The sequence below is a fragment of the Chanodichthys erythropterus genome, chromosome 7, assembly GCF_024489055.1.
Source record: "Chanodichthys erythropterus isolate Z2021 chromosome 7, ASM2448905v1, whole genome shotgun sequence".
NCBI classification, from domain to species: Eukaryota; Metazoa; Chordata; class Actinopteri; order Cypriniformes; family Xenocyprididae; genus Chanodichthys; species Chanodichthys erythropterus.
In genome coordinates, this window is record NC_090227.1 from 38,992,720 (window position 1) to 39,013,246 (window position 20,527).

Below are 20,527 nucleotides of genomic sequence, written 5' to 3' on the forward strand. Positions count from 1 at the left end.
TCAGTCCCAGTAAGGCACCAATTGCACAAATGCATCAAAAAATTAAACTGCGTGACAATTTAAGTCAGAATTGGCAACAGTTGTGTGTAATTAAAGATGTTTTGTTGTAATAAATTAATACATTTATAGTGACAGGTGAAGTGAATAACACTGATTATCTCTTCATCACGGCACATGTTAGTAGGTGGGATATATTAGGCAGCAAGTGAACATTTTGTCCTCAAAGTCAATGTGTTTGAATCAGGAAAAATGGGCAAGCGTAAGGATTTGAGCGAGTTTGACAAGGGCCAAATTGTGATGGCTAGATGACTGGGTCAGAGCATCTCCAAAACTGCAGCTCTTGTGGGGTGTTCCCGGTCTGCAGCGGTCAGGATCAAAAAGTGCTAAAAGATCAAAAGTGCTCCAAGGAAGGAAGTGTGGTGAACCAGTGACAGGGTCATGGGCGGCCAAGGCTTACTGATGCACATGGGAAGCGAAGGCTGGCCCGTGTGGTCCGATCCAACAGATTAGCTACTGTAGCTCAAATTGCTCAAGAAGTTAATGCTGGTTCTGATAGAAAGGTGTCAGAATACACAGTGCATCACAGTTTCTTGCATATGGGGCTGCAGACCAGTCAGGGCGCCCATGCTGACCCCTGTCCACTGCCGAAAGCACCAACAGTGGGCATGTGAGCATCAGAACCGGTGAAGGCAGTGTGATGCTTTGGGCAATGTTCTGCTGGGAAACCTTGGGTCCTGCCATCCATGTGGATGTTAATTTGACATGTACCACCGACCTAAGCATTGTTGCAGACCATGTACACTCTTTCATGGAAACGGTATTCCCTGGTGGCTGTGTCCTCTTTCAGCAGGATAATGCGTCCTGCCACAAAGCAGAAATGGTTCAGGAATGGTTTGAGGAGCACAACAATGAGTTTGAGGTGTTGACTTGGCCTCCAAATTCCCCAGATCTCAATCCAATCGAGCATCTGTGGGATGTGCTGAACAAACAAGTCTGATCCATGGAGGCTCCACCTCACAACTTACAGGACCTAAAGGATCTGCTGCTAACATCTTGGTGCAGATACCACAGCACATCTTCAGGGGTCTAGAGGAGTCCACGACAGGTCAGGGCTGTTTTGGCAGCAAAAGGGGACCAACACAATATTAAGAACCCTTGTTTACATTTACTTAAATGGCACAGCAGTGACTGTTAAAAAAAAAATCAATCAATGAACTAAAGTGTTACTGATCAATGAAATTACCATTTTATATTCATTGTCAATTAAAAATGTCATCTGGCACTTAAATGCTACATTTTAGGAACCAGTGGCTCTCTAGCCATTTTTTTTTCTGGAGCTCTGTAATATATCATATTGGAGCACAACTATATCATTCATGGCTGTTATCCCACTCTTGAGCAATTCCATAGTGCACAAGGCCATCGGATACTTCACAGATGTTCAAAGATGCCTTGTCTAGGGGCTTTCTTCAGTCAGGCGGGCTGAACACTTGATAGCAAGGGACGGGGTCAAAGTTCAGTCCTTTCCCAGGGAGGGGGATGTGTACCATCTGCTTACTGTGTTAGTCATGCTTGGTAACATGCCTTCACACTTTATCTGGAGGGGGGAGTTAGATCACTCCATTCTTGGATCCCTTAGTAACACAACATTTGTGAGCTTTAATGGCAGGGTATTAATAGTAGATAGTTGAAATGAAATTAACGCGTCTGTCATGTGGTTTCCCCTCTAACGTTATACTTGCTTTAACTGAACAGGATCTGAAACAGGATCTGTGGACAAGAGGAATGTGAAACCTTTTAACCTGATACCTGATAAAGAATTAGCATGGTGTTGGTTTGCTGTACATGCTTATGTGTACGGAAACTGCTTGTGAAAAGTAAATGATTACTACAGTACTATTCAAAAGTTTGGGGTCAGTAAGATTAGTTTTTTTAAGAAACTGTAACTTTCATTCAACAAGAATGCGTTAAATTGATCAAAAGTAACAGTAAAGATATTTATAATGTTGCCAAAGATAAATGCTGTTCTTTTGAACTTTCTATTCATCAAATAATCATAAAAAAGTATCATGGTTTCCACAAAATAGTAAGCAGCACAGCTGCTTTCAACATTAATAATAATAAGTGTTTCTTGAGCAGCAAATCAGCATATTAAAATGATTTCTGAAGGATCATGTGACACTGAAGACTAGAGTAATGATGCTGAAAATTCAGCTTTACATCACAGGGTTAAATTACATCTTAAATAACAGATATTTTACATGGTAATAATATTTCACAATATTACTAGTATTTTGATCAAGTAAATGCATCTTTGGTGAGCATAAAAGAAAAAAAAAATCATACAGACCCCAAACTATTACACAGTTATTGCTAAACATTTATGTGTAGAGATAGCCAAGAATATCCTTCACAATTCAAATATGATAGAACAAGTCCAATACTGTGACTGAGAAATGCTTGAAACTTAAAACTTGGGGTTAAGGCAAAGAAGGCCGGTCTATTAAAACTTTAAAATGTTTGTGTCAGGTTAGTTTGTCTGATCCAACTGCATTTCAATGTCCTTGGAAAGTCAAAAAATGCCAGCCGCAGAGTCCAAAACATTACCCAAGTTACATTCAGTCAACGGCAACATGACACAATGATCATTACACAGCTTTATTGTTCATTTATGCCATCTAACTGATAAATGCAAAATGAAGTTAAAGCTCTATTATAGATGAGACACTCTTAGAATAAAAGGTCCCATATAGAACCTTCAAGGGTTCTGTTAGGTGCATCATATAGAACCTATAAGGGTTCCCATCATTGGATCATTTTATGGAGCTTCGAGCGACCAGAGTTTGAGTTCCAGCTCATGGTCCTTTCCCGATCTCAACCCCTTCTTTCTCTCCCACTTCGTTTTCCATCCTCTCACAAGCTGTACTGTCTAAATAAAGTCAAAAAACGGCAAAAATAAAGGGTTCTTTAAAACGGAGTCAAAAACCCTAAGGTTCTATATTGAACCCCAGTGAAAAAAAATGTCTAAAAGTGTATAATAGTTAAAACTGTATATGACCTCACTTTTGTACCACTGATTAAAGCGTTAGTTCCCCCAAAAATGTTGTCATTAATTACTCACCCTCATGTCATTCCACATCTGTTCATCTTCAGAACACAAATTAAGATATTTTTGATAAAATCCAATGGCTCAGTGAGGCCTGCATTGCCAGCAAGACAATTAACACTTTCAGATGCCCAGAAAGCTACTAAAGACATATTTAAAACAGGTCATGTGACTACAGTGGTTCAACCTTAATGTTATGAAGCGATTGTAATACTTTTTGTGCGCCAAAATAACGACTTTATTCAACAATATCTAGTGATGGGCGATTTCAAAACACTGCTTCATGAAGCTTTACAAATCTTTTGTTTGGATTCAGTGGTCTTTAGTAGCTTTCTGGGCATTGAAAGTGTTAATTATCTTTAATTGTCAATGCAGGCCTCACTGAGCCATCAGATTTTATCAAAAATATCTTAATTTGTGTTCTGAAGATGAACAAAGGTCTTACGGGTGTGGAACGACATGAGGGAGAGTAATAAATGACAGAATGTGAATTAACCCTTTAACTTTAAAAAAAAATAATAATAATTCTGTGAAGATATCTATATGTACACTGTCACTGTCTTCTCATAAACTAAATCATGGCAAGTCCGTAGTGCCTAGTCACCATCTCTTATACATTCTTATGCTTTTTTATTAACAATAAATAATTTTCTAAAAACTTTCTAATAAATATAAATCTCTATCTCAACATTAATGATATTCATGTAAAATGACACGTTTTTAATATACAAATTAACCCATTTTGATTCATTTAGAGATGTTCCATATGGATGTGCTGCTGCATAAATGCATTTAGCAAACAGAAATCCTCCTCTGAGACACTTCATAAGGAGTGGCCTTAATAACTCTGCTATTAGAGGGCGTTTAAGGACACAGAGAGATGTTCCAATGTTCTCTAGTCTCTTAATTCATATCTTGGCCAAGTAGGAGCCTGGCACCAGCCCAGTCTGGCCGTCCCTCTCCACCGTCCACCAGCCATCTCCTCCCTGTTCCACCACGAGCAGCACTTCCCCCGCAGAGATGGAGAGCTCATCAGTGCCCTGCAGACACAAGAGTTGAGCTCCCTCTCAGACCCTCATCAAACTGTATTTAACAATTTCACAACCATCTAAAGAAAAGATATTAACATTTTTCTGCTCTTAGGTAACTGCTAGGGCAAAACCAAATGGATATTTTTTGAGGAAACAATAAGGTTACATTTGGTAACTACATTAGTAGTTAGTGAAAACTACTTAATGTGAACATTTACTAATACATTATTAAAAGCAAAACTTGTATCTGTTAATATAATTTAATGGAATGAATAATTGTGGCCCTTCGAATATTCTATCTGTGAGTCTCCAATGTTTTATTCCATAGTGAATGCATATTCTTAATATTCTCTTCTAAGGCCATTTTAATCATATTTTCCCTATCTTTTTATTTTTTTTTACCTGAGCCACGTAGTCATACTGAGCCTGGTATGTGCCGCTCTGAGAGCCAGCACTTTCTGAAGTTCCTTGTGGAAATCCAGGAATAGAAGCATACACTCCATCTGAGTTGTCAGCTGAAAAGAAAAAAGGAAAATTAAACAGCTCAATGACCAGTGTTGGGGAAAGTTACTTTTACAAGTAATGCATTACAGTATTGTGCTACTCCCTTGAAAAAGTAACTAATTCCATTACTTAGTTACTTTTATGTAAAGTAATGTGTTACATTACTTTTGCGTTACTTTTTCTCAACTGGCTGGGCTTGCTTGATTGATTTTTAATTTATTTTTGGCAAATGTAAGGCCAATTCACACCGCACAGACAAACACGTTTGTTGGGTTTTGTCTGATCTGTGTGTTATGCCTGTTGGCATCTGTTGGAGTTGGTTGGAGTTTGTTTTCACCTGACTGATAATGTTCAATCGGTGTTTGTTGGTGTCTGTGTGAACATGAAGGTTATTTTCATGTTATTAATTCACACCACACAAACGCCAACAAACAAGTGGGCAGATGGAATTAGAATTTTATAAAAAAATTCTAATTCCAACTGCCAACTTGTTTGTTGGCGTTTGTGTGGTGTGAATTGACCTGTTAAGGCACTTTCACACCATAAGTGAAATGAGTAAGCCTCAAGTTGAAGGAAATGCAAATTCACAGCTGTAGACTAAAGTAGAGGGCACAGCTCAGACACGTTCAGCACTCTTCAACAATATAAACAAAAAATAAGACACAAAGACAAAGTCGCAAAGACCCGCCCCTTGACCCTCACGCAGTGAAAAATACATTGTGGAGCAAAGAGGAAGCTGACAACGCCTCGACAGACAAGGCAGAGAGCAGGTTACGTTTGATATGAAACAAATTTTCAAATATAATTTTTTAAAGAAATTTAAAAAATAAATACTGTTTTGTTCCACTTTAATGTGTCATGACAGATCGCTGTAGTGCCTCAGATTCAAGCGGCTCGTGAACAGATCATCTCTTCCTACTAATTAATTTATAGCATCACATGAATGAACATCAGAAGGAATGTTGTTTCAACCGCGGAAAAACATCAGAATACATCATTTTTCAAGTTCAAGTCCAGGACTCTAAATTTAACTCCCCTGACTGCTTTGTCGGACATAACAGCGGATTCAGTTTTATGATTGGTTAGATAGCCTGTCAATTAAACTCCCAGCGAAGGGTCAATTGGATCAAAGGTCAGCAGCAAAGACATTGGTTAAGAAATTGCAAAAAGGAAAAAGTAATGTGATTATGTACGTGATTGCGTTACTTTATATATATATATATATATATTATATTACATACATATATATATATATATATATATTACATACATATATATATATATATATATTACATACATATATATATATATATATATATATATATATATATATATATATATATATATATATTATATATATATATATATACACACACACACACAAACACTAGTGGCCAAGCTATGTCCAGCCTAGGAAAATTGACATCTTCACCCTTTTTCAAATATTATTTAAAATTTTGTAATCATATTGCGCAGTTGTGCTTGGAGTCTACTGTTTTATTTGTGATGCAACACAATAACACATGCCAAATTGTGCAGACATCATTTTTGGCCAGGCTGTCATACAAAGCATTTATGAACACATGCAAAAACAAGAGGGAACCAACTAAATATTAATAACTGATTTTGTTGTAGTCAGTGTATGCTTTTTCTTGTAAGCATTTCGTTTTCCCTTTACACTTTTTTGTCCTTAGTAAAACCTGTAGCTGTAGTTTGCCTCTTTTTTTTTTTTTTTACCAAATAATTTAGTCAGATAAATAACTTTATTGTTTTGTTCTTTCCTCATATTTAAAATATTTTAAAAATACATATAAAAAAACCTCATATTATGATGGTTTAATCAAACTGTGTGTGTGTGGATGGATGGATAGACAGATATATCTATATGTTGAAGTATTTAAGTAGTGAAACTAAAACAATATATAAAAATAAAAGCTAATTCAAAGTGTAAATGCTATAATAGTATAAATATAATACTACTACTCAAGTTGGGAAAATATTTGTATGGTTTTTTGTATTGAATTATTTTGTATCTGGAATATATGGAAATAATGTCATAAAAAACTACCCAAATACTATTCAATGAAGTCATAGGTGGGCTGAAGTGCCCCCTGGTGGTGCATAACATCTACATTAGTGCTTAACTACAAGATGAAGATGCTAGAATTTAAAAACAACAATGTGCAATTTGAAATATAGAGCATTAATATGTTGTAATATGTACCTGATGGAGGTGCAGATGGTTGAATACATTCATTACTAGTCTTTGAGCCAGCGGCACAGTTGCCTTGCAAGAGATTTGAAAACCTTTCAAAAAGAAAATAATCACAGAAAGTAATGTATTCACTGATAAACCACAAAGCCAACAACAATGCTTTTGCACTCTTACTTGTTATAGCACCTCATGCAACCAATACAGAGCAGTATATCACAGCTCCACCTATACTGTATATTTCTTTGTGCCACCTCTAGTAGCAGCTTTGTGTCTAACTTATCTCCAAAAAAAGTAAATTTTCCATTGATTTCCGTTTTGTCAGCATTGCAAATACATAATGTAGTCTTAAACCCTAACATACAGACCCAGCAGTGGAAAACACACCTTTTCATCACACCTCCTCCGAAGCGTGCGATGCCATTGCTGTCCATTGTTGGTTCTTTGTCATAATAGTTCTCAAAGACAATGGGTGCTACGGACACAGATGACACATTTCATTAAGCAAACCCTCCTCAGAATTTCTTCAGAACTATATCATCACATGATGTGGTTATTGCACTAAACCACACCATGATGGCGATTTGTGAAGTTTAATACAATAACCCAGTGGAAACAATACAGGGAAGCACTGACCTGAAGGAGTGGTGCCAGTGCTTTTTGTGTTGATGAAACTGTTTATGTCTTCCGTGATGTCACACATTTCTAGAACTGCCCTCACTTCCTCATAGCACTGAATAAAAACGAGCAGTAATTTGACAATATGGCCAGCACTTCACATTATAATTACAGAGAGGTCCAAAAGTCTGAGACCACATGTGAAATGTTTCTGTTTTGCATTTTTATACATTTTTGCAATTTTGAATACAAAATGCTGCCTTTTCGCTTTAATGAAAGCAACCTAATGATGTCAAGCATTATTTGAGAATTGTCCTCAGAGCATCAAGGTTCACAGGATCAGCAACACAAGTTTGCTTACATTTAAATAATTAATATAAAGAATAATACATATTTCCTACTCATTTAACATTTTGTTATTTAAAGGCAAGAAACCACAGGTAAATAAGGTAAAAAATGATTAATCACAGTACATTAAAAAAATGGTTTTGTATTACAAGTTTTCAGAAATGTTATATTTAAATATGCAAATCGGGAATTTTCTAATTAAATATGCACACATTTGCATATATTTACAGAACAGAAATCTGAGCACTGGGTAAGGCCAGTTTCAAAATTTTTGTTGACATATATGGGCCATTCTACAGAATCGGTTGAGTTGAAAACATCTTACACAAATTTTGTATGTATGCAAATTGTATAATATCCAAGGTACACATTTCTAGTAATTGTGCAATTAATTCTCATATTGTATTTTCAGGACGTTTTGGAATATTTTTCCTCTCCCTAAATTTGTCACTACTGAAAAGATTTTGTTTACATCTACCTTGTAAATATATTTTTTGCTATTTTATTAAAAAGTAAATCACATCACATTACAGAATTTTAACTCACATACTAAAACACTAATGATTTGCATAATAAAACATAATAAAATTCTAACGACTCACATAAACTGCACTAAAATTGTCACTATCAAAACACTGATGTCACTACCAAAACATGTGGTGAAGTTTCGGTTGTTTTAGATGCTTTTGAGTCTAGCTCAAAGATGATAATCAGCACATGGTTAGCTAGCACAGTTCTGAACAGTTGTACACACACACACACAAAAATTTTTTATCGCATAACCCCCAAAAAACAATGATGTCACAACCGAAACTTCACCACGTGTTTCAGTCGTGACAATTTTAGATACTATTGAGTCTAGCTCAAAGATGCTAATCAGCACATGGTTACCTTGCACAGTTCTGAACAGTTGTACACAAACAAAATACATTTTATCGAATAACCCCCAAAAGACAATTATGTCTCAATGTATTTCGGTCATGACATATTTTACGATTTTATATATATTAAGCTTACGGATATTTTAAATATTATTGTGGGATTCAACACTAATAGAAGGATCTTAGTAAAAACCTAAGATTTGAATACAAATATGCGCTCATAATGAGCAACGCGCATGCGGTGCGTTTTCCAGGCACATCGAGATGAAAAATTCTCAACTTTTCAGAATGCCGCAAGCGCACCGCAAGTCATGTGACAAGAACCAACAGATCAGCTTTCGGCCTTTCTGTAACAAAACATCAAAATCTCAGCCAAACAGCTGATCATAACTGTACAGGGTGATTTTTATATCTCATCTCCATAAATATATCTAGTAGTAAAGCTAATGCACGGGCTAGAAATCAGTTTATCCTGTGATGAAACTTGCTCGCCGTCGAGGAGAGCGCAAGTTCATGGTTGCATATCAATGACAGACGCGACGGGAGCGCAAGCGCTTTGGAAAGAAGGAAGAAAGCGGTGCGGCCGCGCTTTCCATGCGTTTTTAGATGCGATTTGTGAACGGCCCGTAAGGTTATGTTCACACTTGTCGTGTTTTTTGAAGCTGTCAGCGTCTGTTTTACATTATAATCCTATGCAGTAGACAGTGTTTTCTTTTTTAAACGCCATCGCCGGCGTCTTTTCTGCAGCTCAGAGCGTCTTTTCAAGTTGAAAATAATTTAACTTTTCTGGAAAAAAAACGGCCTACGTCAAGCGCCTTTTTGTCAGCTGACCAATGACAAGCGAGTAGCGAGACCTTTCATTTCAATAACAAAATAGACCAAAACCCTACAAGCGCCTTTGTCAACTTTTTCTTGTCAAAAAAGACGGTAAGTGTGAACACGCCCTAAATGTGTATTTTAGATGTTTTCTCTCCACTAGTTTGAAAGACATGTTAAGAATGCAAAATAGCCCAAAATCTCAAAACTGGAAAAAACAACAACAATGCCATTGCCTGTAGTGTCTTGCCTTATTAAAAAAATAAAAATAAAAAAAATCACATTTTCAATATTCTGATTTCTCCTGTATGTAATCATGACTGTAGCTATTACCATTGTGATCTCTGAAAAGCTTCAGTAAGAAACACTGACCTCATCATCTTTGACACATTGCATGGAAAAGTGATTACAGTGGACCCAAATAGCATTTCTCAAAATATTAATACGATCATCTTCCTGTTGCTGGAAGACCTGGAAAAATACACAGAATTCAGCTTAACATGATGTAATGTAAGTACGTGCTTATACCAGACACAGAAGGAAAATGACTCAGACTGAGCTAACTCCCCAAAAAAGGCATTAAAGGGATAGTTCACCCAAAAATTGAAATTATGCCATAATTTACTCACCCTCAAGCCATCCTAGGTGTATATGACAATCTTCAGCTGAACACAATCAGTTATATTAAATAATATCCTGGTGCTTCCCAGCTTTGTAATGCATTGAATAGTGCCCGAGTTTTTGAAGCTCCAAAAAGTGCATCCATTCATCATAAAAGTAATCCAGTGGGTTAATAAAGGCCTTGTAAAGTGAAGGAATGGGTTTTTGTAAGAAAAATATCCATATTTAAAACTTTATAAACAATAATCACTGGCTTCCGGCAACGGCAGTACTCGTGTTCATGAGTCGAGTTGCTTTCGCAGAGCTTAAAATTTTTAAATATGGATATTTTTCTTACAAAAATGCCTCGCTTCACTTCAGAAGGCCTTTATTAACCCAGTAGAGTTGTATGGATTATTTTTATGATAGATGGATGTGCTTTTTGGAGATTCAAAAACTCGGGCACTATTCAGTATCATTAAAAAGCTGGGAAGCACCAGGAAATTATTTAATGTAACTGAAAGAAGAAAGTCATATACACTTAGAATGGCTTGAGGGTAAGTAAATTATGGGATCATTTTCATTTTTGGGTGAACTATTCCTCTAAATACAGTAAGTTTAGCCAAAACTGTCAGTGTGACACATGATGATCAGAATTGGTGTTGTAAATATACTTATTTTATTAAGTCTCTTTTGGAATTTAGTATATGTGGTTTGTGGTATGCAGTGGGTAAAACAGACAAAAGGGAAGTTCATTTTTAGTGTGTTCTATGTGGTTCACAGCTTCAGCAGAGAGCTATTTCGAAGGACAGCAAACAGATAGGCGAGTGTGTTTCTCTTTACCTCACATGTGCATTCATGTGTTGTTTCCCATTCCTGACGAATCTTATCCAGCTGCTCTATGTTTGACATGTACTGTTTCTCTGTCAAACGGGAACACGCATCAGCATCATTGCATTTCCAGCAATTCAAATCTTGTTTGAAACTATTTGAATTGTGCAACTTAGAAGTTACCAGCGCCACTGAATGTGTTTCCGGTTCAGATGTAATTGATCATTTTTGCATTGCAAGCTTCAATGTGTGAAAACAAAAGCGTATTTCTCTTCTCACCTGCATCCATGGCTCCATCCCTGCACTGCTTTGCTTTGTTTTGCGTCTGTTATGGCATAGAGCACAATAATGTTTGACACAATCTCCAAAAAATATCAAACAATATTACTAGCATTTTTACCTAAATTTAATTTTTATTACATTTATAAGAACTCATTATTGGAGTAGAATCATATACACTACCATTCAAAAGTTTAAAAACTCAAATAATATAGTAAAGACAGTAATACTGTAAAACATTTATTTTTATGTTTTACAGTTCCCCTGCAGTCAATAATTATATCACTTAAAACTCGCATTCAAAATGACATATTAAAATGTTTTTTTCCTGTGATAAAATAATTTCTTCATGCCTTAAAATAGCTTGAATGTAACACCCTTGCTATATTTAGTATACGTAGAGTCACGGATATATGCAAATTAGTCCTCCACTCAATCACATGAGCTCAGAACACCTGATCCACTCAACTGTAGTAAACGCTACATAATGGCAAGTGGAAATAGTTGTTTAATTCTGATATGTTTGAACCAGAAACTGATTCAGAAGAACAAGAGGGAGAGTGAATTATACAGGGTTGTCTACAAGTCGATGTATCGCTCTCTACAACATTGACATGTAGCGTAATTGATATGATAGCCTTTGGCTTGACTACATTATCAAAACATGTTCCCTTTCCCCATCTCTGAGTCAGCTGCCTTCTAAAAATAAGTATCCTTAGAAACGCTTTGATCATAGAAAGTCAGTGGAGAAAAGCCCCGCCTGCACGTTGATGGGATTGGTTACATGTAGGGCTATCAAACGATTAATCGCGATACAAAATAAAAGTTTGAGTTTGCCTAATATATGTGGGTGTACTGTGTGTAATTATTATGTATATATAAATAAATACAAACACATTCATGTATATATTTTAGAAATATTTACAAGTATATGTATTTATTTATATTTTTATATAATTTAAATTATATATAAATAAAAATATTTTGTACATATTTCTCTTAAATATATGCATTCATTTGTGTATATTTATATATAATACACACAAATTAATGCACAGATGCAATTAATAAAACACACAGTACATCCACATATATTATGCAAACTCAAACTTTTATTTTGTATACGATTAATCGCGATTAATCGTTTGATAGCCCTAGTTACATGTTTGTGATGTAGGAAACGTGCGGTTTCAAGACTGCCTTTCATACACTGTAGTTTTATGGAGAAAATATTCAGCAAAGGACTGATGAATTTGCACATGGTTTGTCTCTCACAAGGAACGTCATGGCAGTGATTGACAAGCCAGAGGGCCAATCGTTTACGTGATGATCGCGTAAACGATTGGCTGATGTTTAAGGCACTACCTCGTGCACAGATGATGTATATTAATATTATTCCTTTCAGTGCACCTAATAAATAGTCTTTTATCAGTTAGTAAAGACAGTTTCAAGTAATATTGCAAAAATGTATAAAACAAAACATTCTCTTTAGCACCTTTAAATGTATCCCTGCTAAATAAAAGTATTCATTTCTGTCAAAAACAAAAACCTCTCTCGTGTATGTTGTAATATTTAAAGATGCCACATAATTCTGCCCATAATAATCCTTAATAGTACCTTTTCAGATTGTTTAGGGGTGACATTGGGTGTACTGTTGAGCTTCTCTGTAGCCAGTTCAGCTTCATCCGCCTCTTTACACCTCTGTTCATACGTCCTTTTAGACTGGGAGAAGCAGAGAGGTAGTGTTATTATGAGTCTCACCTAGACTTGAATGAAGGCCAAGTGATCCACAAATGACCTGAAAAAGCTAAATACAGTATATTAAATCAAATTTGCAGGAATTTTCTCCTTGTCTTAAATCTTGATTCTTACCTCAGTTTTCTCACTCTATTATGTCATGAAAAGTCACAGATAAGGCAAGAATAAACTTTCATTATCTACTTTCATATAATCTGACTCAGCTGCTTTCACTGACCCAAACACAGACATCTACAATCAATCTGCTCCAGATTAATGGACTGATAAATGATGAATTAATAAATTCATGGTACAAACACCATGAAGCAACAGGAGAACAAGCTTCCTTTATACAATTCACCTTGCTGATGTCACTTATATCAGATATTTTACTTCCTATAGATACTGCTTCTGGCTATTTAAAAAACAAAACAACAACAACAACCCTATAGTACCATAATCTCCATCATTTGCATGTGATCAGAAATGACATCAAATGTCCAGTGCTGCTAAATAGAAGATTGTGGTATTTCAGTAGATTTTGTCTTTAAGATAAAATGAGTTCTGAAACTGAAAGTTGATCTCATATTTGATATACATTTAACTAAATTAAATTTACTGTCTACCCTGAATGAAGTCTATGTTTCAAACAGTATATAAAAATAAAGTCAGGTCTAATTTATCAACCAATAACTGATATGTTGTTTTACATGCTAAATCATACATATCCTTCACTATTCATTTCATTTACAATATACTTTCCAATCCAAAATGTTTTCACTACACACTCTTTACACAAATATGGAAGCTCGTTTCCACCACGGAATAAAACTATTTATAAGTAAAGTGTGACTTTTTATCTCAGAAGTCTGACATTTTCCTCAGAATTGCGGGATATAAACTCGTAATTCTGACTTTTTTCTTACAAATGCGAGTTTATATCTCGCAATTCTGATTTTTCTCGCAATTGACTTTCTCACAATTACGAGTTTATACCTTGCAATTCTGACTTTTTTTCCTCGCAATTCTGACTTTTTCCTCACATTCTGGAGTTTATATCACAATTCTGACTTTTTCTCGCAATTCTGACTTTTTTTCCTCGTAATTCTGACTTTTTTCTTACCGCAATTCTGATTTTTCTCGCAATTGACTTTCTCACAATTACGAGTTTATATCTTGCAATTTTGACTTTTTTTCATCGCAATTCTGACTTTTTCCTCACATTCTGGAGTTTATATCGCAATTCTGACTTTTTCTCGCAATTGACCTCAAAATTGTGAGTTTATATCTTGCAATTCTGACTTTTTTTCTCACAAATGCAAGTTTATATCTCGCAACTCTGACTTTTTTCTTATAAGTGCAAGTTTTTATATCGTGCAATTCTGACTTTTTTCTTGCAATTCTGACTTTCTCGCAATTCTGACTTTTTTCTTACAATTGCAAGTTTATAACTCGCAATTCTGACTTTTTTCCTCACAAGTGCGAGTTTATATCTCGCAATTCTGACTTTTTCTCACAATTCTGACTTTTTTTCTCACTATTGCAAGTTTATATCTTGCAATTCTGACTTTTTTCTTATAATTGCAAGTTTATATCGCGCAATTCTGACTTTTTTCTTGCAATTTGGACTTTCTCGCAATTCTGACTTTTTTCTTGCAATTCGGACTTTCTCGCAATTCGGACTTTTTTCTTACAGTTGCCAGTTTATATCTCCCAATTCTGACTTTCTCGCAATTCTGACTTTTTTCTTACAATTGCAAGTTTATATCTTGCAATTCTGACTTTTTTCTTACAATTGCAAGTTTATGGGCCCTATTTTAACGATCTAAACGCAAAGTGTAAAGCGCACGGCGCAGGTGCACTCAGGGCGTGTCCAAATCCACTTTTGCTATTTTAACGACGGAAAAACGGTCCGTGCGCCGGGGCGCATTTTTGAAATGGGTTGTCCCTATTCTCTTAATGAGTAATGGGCGTAACGTTCAATAAACCAATCAGAGTGTCATCTCCCATTCCCTTTAAGAGTGAGATGCGCTCGCGCCATGGCGGATTGCTATTTACATGGCGTACACGCGATGAGTCAGTTAATATATATGTGTGTGTATTGGCACGATTGTTCAATTAATTAACCAATTTCGTTCATCATTATAAGTAGTAATAGGCTGAATTGAATTCTAATACACGCAATGACTATTCATCATTACATTTTTATATTTATGTAGCCTACACAATAATATTCTTTTACACTGTAATCCTTTTGTTTTTAATATTTGGCATGTTTGTGTGATGCGCATTGTGTGTAATAAGCAATTTATTTATAAGCATTTTAAATAAGCATTTACTAATTTAAGGATGTGGCGCTGAACGGGAAAACACGAACGGCGCCGGACGCAAACTAGCAAACACACTTGCGCTGCGCCTTGCGTTGCATTGCGCCGGGTGTATTATAGGGCCCTCTATCTTTCAATTCTGACCTTTTTCTTACAATTGCAAGTTTATATCTCGCAAATCTGACTTTTTTCTTGCAATTCTGACTTTCTCGCAATTCTGACTTTTTTCTTACAATTGCAAGTTTATATCTCGCAATTCTGACTTTTTTCTTGCAATTCTGACTTTCTCGCAATTCTGACTTTTTTCTTACAATTGCAAGTTTATATCTCGCAGATACCTTTGGTTCTGTATATAACCCTAGGGTTCTTGGCTCAATTTAAATGAAACCTTTATGCTAAAAAGGTGCTATACAAGAAGAAATTTAAGTGATAAAGTATGTTTATGGACCATTTAATTCATAAATGTGATCAAAATGTAAAAAATAAAAAAAACTAAATCCATAAAATCTTATGATGAGAACCCTTGAAGGTTAAATATAGAACCTTTTCTTCTAAGAGTGGCTGGGACAATCCCGTTGACAACCTATTGTGCTTTTGAACAATGGTTGAAGCTCATGAACCACACCAACTAAACCAACTACCTTTCGTTTGCTAATCATAACCTCAACTTTAACCACTAAGTCAGACAACCACCTTGACAGTTCCTGACAGGAACAGATAGTAACATCCCCTTTTACTCTTTTGTTTATCAAATCAGATCGTTTTTTACAAATGCTACATTATAATACTAAGTAACTGTACACTTCAGCTCATACTCGCCTCAGTCCTAACATAGGACTTTTGCTTTCTGAATTTGTCTGAACAGAAATGCATCTTTTTTTTTTTTTGACGACAGCAATCATCTGTTTCAGGAAATTGCAAATATATGAGGAACAGAGAAACCAAACATTGATAAAACAAAGCCTGTGTTAGGTGGGAGTGAAGAGAAGTGTGCAGGCGAGAAAGAAATACACTTCTTAGTAGAGAAGTGAGACTTCCTGAGGTGACAGTTACAACATTTTGAAGACCCATCCCCCTCCCTGCCCTGCACACTAGCTGCAAAGAAGTTAGCGCAAGCACTGATGATTTAAATCACTCTCATTTCTCCCTTCCTCTTCCTGATATTCTGCTTTCAGTCTTTATTAGGCAAATCTATGATTCACTGAGTAGCCTATAAAACTGAAGTCACTTCAATGACTTAATAAAATAAAGTAAATTAGACTCACCTCCATGGTTTTCTTATATAATGACACTTTGATCTTCTGAACCTTTTCCATGACCCCTTCAAACTGTAAAAAGAAAACATTTTAAGAAGTCATTTGAATTCTTGCTCTTTATAGGTAGCTATTTTAATAAAGCAAAGGCATCAAGAAGCATCTTGGTTTGAGCACAAATACTGTTACTATTTGTTTGCACATGTGAGAAAGCAGTTTGCGGTTCTGCAAATCCAGATTAATTAAAGCATCGCAGAGTATTTCACCTTTTTCCGCTGCTCCTTCTGTCGCTCTCTGAACTGCTCCATTCGTTTCGCCTCTTCTCGTAACATACCAGAAAGCTGAACGTGCAAATTTCCAATGTTTTCCATTTCTAGGTGAGGAAACAGCACATTCCTTAGTGATATTGAAGGTATGAGTTTGGTATATTTAGTATATACGCACTGCTGGGTAGTAACTAATTACATGTAATCTGGATTACGTAATCAGATTACAAAAATGATATACTTGTAATTAGATTATATTATGTTTTACAATACTCCTAATCGCACAGTTACATTTTATGGATTACATCATGACTACTTAATATTCACAAAATGGCTGTAAATTATTCATAATTTATTGATTCTCACTAATTTCTCTTTTTTTCCTTTACAGTGTCCTTTCTAAAACAGCATATTGCTTATGTACCCATACATGTTTCCAGTTTTTTTTACACAAGTCAGAGACAAATAAAATATTCAAATAAAAATAATCATCTTTTTTATTTTATTTTGATTGTTTTTATTTTTAAACTTGACATTTTTATGGTTTAATTAATGATTACCTTTTCATAAACTTACAAACCCCCTGCAGTTCCTTCACAAACACTTTCATAATGTAATGTTTAATGCACTTCATATTGTTGATGACAAATTTTCAACGTTTCCTCTTTGTATTCTATAACACAAGATTATCATATTCAAATCTGTGTGTAACAAGTAAGGTCAAAAGTAATCTAAAAGTAATCCAAAAAGTAGTCCAATTATATGACCTAAAATGTGTAATGTAATAAATTCCGCAACTAACTACAGTTTTCATCATGTAATTTGAATTCGTACTACAATTTGTAAGTAATCTACCCAGCACTGTAGTATATTTAGTATATTTTAAACATGTATATTCAGTATGTTTATGAACACTTCGAATTAGGCTCATTTCTAAAGCAAATTATCATTTGGGGTGTTACTTACGGACTTTTAGTTGGTCAAATGATGCCTTCAAAGTGCTACAAGATTAAAGAACAAAATTAAGATAAAATTGACAGATTTATGCTCAAAAATATTGATTACTATGCAAAATATTAAAACCAGGAGACAATGTATATATTAATAAATAATACAATGTTTGCTTACCCAATTTCACTTTGCCCTCCTGTCTTGCGTGCGATAGTAATCAATTCCTTGCCGTATCTTTCCTCTGCCATCGCCCTGTGAGCAGAGGAATGCATTATGTTAACCAATACAGACATTAACAGACCAATGCTAAACAGCGTACCTTGTAGAAAAGAATTTAAATATGCATTGTTCTAGTGTTACCTCATTTTTAAGAGCTCTTCCATATCTTTGCATGCTCGTCGTCCATCACATAGCCTCTGGATAAGAGTCTCATATCCGGTGTTGCTGGTGAATTCTGGGCCCTGAAACCGAGAGGGTTCGATTTCTCCAGTACCATAAAACAGCAACAATATTTAGCCTAAGTGGGACTGTGCATCTCAGTTTTAATCCTGAATCCCTGGGAAGGTACTGGGCTCTACTTGTAGCATTATGTTTATAAAAATGAGACCTTATTTGAAGAGTTGGTGTCTATGCAAAAAAAAGTGTGGTCTGTCTGAGGTGGTTAACAGTTTAATCATTGACACCTTGTGATAATATTAACAGGCAATGCTAATGAAACCGAACACTTCTTCTTGTATTTGCAACAGAAGCAAAACGACAGTACTGTTTTGACACCAGCTGAATGTACCCCTAACACTGAATAGCACTCGCGTGGCTTTACATGCAAATCAACCCAGAAGTTGCTTTGTAGATGAATGCTCTGACAGCACAGATCAAAGCTAAAAAAGAATAGAGTGGGCTCACAGTCAGCCTTTCAACAGGAAGCCCATAGATCATCTCCATGACACAACATGTCTATATATATATATATAAACACTAAACCCCCAAATGTAGAAAAGAATTTTGAGAAAGACCATGACAAATATCTTATTCTTAAAAAACAAATCTTACAAATCATTTAGAGAACAACTTAGTACTGCCAGTACAAATCTAATCCAACATCTAACCAAAACACGCTAAAAAACAGGAACAATGATAGATTACTGTTCAATTTATCTTGTATACAGATACACTAATTCCTGATACAAATGAATAAAAATAACAGTACACATAAAACACTGAGATTTAATATATGGTCCAATACATTTTTTAGGTAATGTGATGCTGTTAGACACATTAAAATTCTACCCTGTCAATCATCATATGCAGTATGGTCAACATCATGCATGACAGCTCTAACTGACAAAAGCGTTCCATCTAATCTGTCAAAAGAGCTCAACTCGTTCACTTACCCAAAAAGAATCTTTGAATTGTAACGGTGTCATTCTGAAGGCAGCTTACAGCAGTTAGAACAATATAAACTCACAGAAGGAAACAAAGACGGAATTAAGAAAAATAAAAGAAAGAACAGACAATGCCACATGCAGGAAACCGCTGTTTCACAGCACGCCCGTGGTGCTCAGGTTTGAGTCAGATAAGGAAGCTCTCTCCTATAATGTCAATGACCATAGAGAGCCACCCGACAGATAATACGTATGCATTCAGCAGCCATTTGAATATTAGATAAGATGACACATCTGAAACAGTGGGCTTTTGGAAAATGTAGAGTGGTGTCGAAGAGAGTTTGAGCAAACAAAGCCATCCAAATCTAAGCAGTGTTCAGTTAAGTAGTTTTAGTAAATCAAGTTAAATCAAGACAGACATCCTGATTTGAATATCTTTTGACTGAGTTTGATAACTACTGATTTTATAGAGAGAAACCAGAGAAGTTTCCACAAGGGAATAAAACCATTTAAAAGATAACCGTGACTTTTTATCTCACAATTCTGACTTTTTTTTTCTCAGAATTGCGAGTTTATATCTCACAATTCTGACTATATAACTTGCAATTGCACGTTTATATCTGGTAAATCTAACTTTATAACTTGCAAATGAGTTTATCTCACAATTCTGACTTTATATCTCGCAATTGTCAGAAAAGTGAGAAAAAAATTGTAATACCTTTTTAATTTTTTATTCATTGGCAGAAACAATTCTTACTTTATAACTTACAATTGCAAGTTTATATCGTGCAATTCTGACTTCTTTTCTCAGAATTGTGATATAAACTTGCAATTACGAGTTACAAAGTCCAATTCTGAGCGATAAAAATATCTCACAATTTATCACACAATTCTGACATTACATCTAACAATTCTGACTTTATAACTTGCAGATGAGAGTTTATATCTCACATTTCTCAGAAAAAGTCAGAAATGTGAGATAAAAAGTCGCAATACCTTTTAATTTTTTATTCATTGGCAAAAACAATGCTTACTTTATACCTCACAATTGCGAGTTTATATCTCGCAATTCTGACTTTATAACACGGAAATCTGACTTTATAACTCGCAATTCTCAGAAAGTCAGAATTGTAAGATAAAAAGTCGTAATACCTTTTTAATTTTTTTATTCATTGACCAAAATAATTCTTACTGTATAACTCACAATTGCAAGTTTATATCTCACAATTCTGACTTTATAACTCACAATTGAGAGTTTATATCACGCAATTCTCAAAAAAAGGTCAAAATCGTGACAAAAAAAGTTCTCATTCATTGGTACCAGCTACATGTTATGTAATAAAAATTGATGCGTAAAAACTCAAGTAGTCTTTTTTGTGGCACCT

General features: G+C 35.2%; 1 protein-coding gene across 1 annotated transcript; it reads right to left on the reverse strand.

Annotated features, from left to right (window-relative positions):
* Positions 1-11: 11 nt before the first annotated feature.
* On the reverse strand, positions 12-19,291 carry pstpip1a (proline-serine-threonine phosphatase interacting protein 1a). Its single transcript, XM_067390504.1, has 15 exons — positions 19,152-19,291; positions 18,121-18,221; positions 17,938-18,012; positions 17,776-17,810; positions 16,810-16,916; positions 16,556-16,618; positions 12,844-12,948; positions 11,227-11,272; positions 10,960-11,039; positions 9,889-9,987; positions 7,490-7,586; positions 7,241-7,328; positions 6,866-6,948; positions 4,540-4,652; positions 12-4,146 (listed from the first exon to the last, which is right to left on the reverse strand). The coding sequence occupies exons 1-15, from the start codon at positions 19,182-19,184 to the stop codon at positions 4,015-4,017; spliced, it is 1,257 nt and encodes a 418-aa protein (XP_067246605.1). The 5' UTR covers positions 19,185-19,291; the 3' UTR covers positions 12-4,014.
* Positions 19,292-20,527: the final 1,236 nt, after the last annotated feature.

What these genes read in the sequence shown, in the direction of transcription:
- pstpip1a (XM_067390504.1), bottom strand. Translation starts at nt 19,184, where the DNA reads ATGACACCGTTACAATTCAAAGATTCTTTTTGG. An exon ending in CACTGGCACCACTCCTTCAG is followed by an intron (nt 7,329 to 7,489) that starts GTCAGTGCTTCC and finishes CTGTGTCCGTAG; the next exon opens with CACCCATTGTCTTTGAGAAC. An exon ending in AGTATGACTACGTGGCTCAG is followed by an intron (nt 4,147 to 4,539) that starts GTAAAAAAAAAT and finishes TTGTGTCTGCAG; the next exon opens with GGCACTGATGAGCTCTCCAT.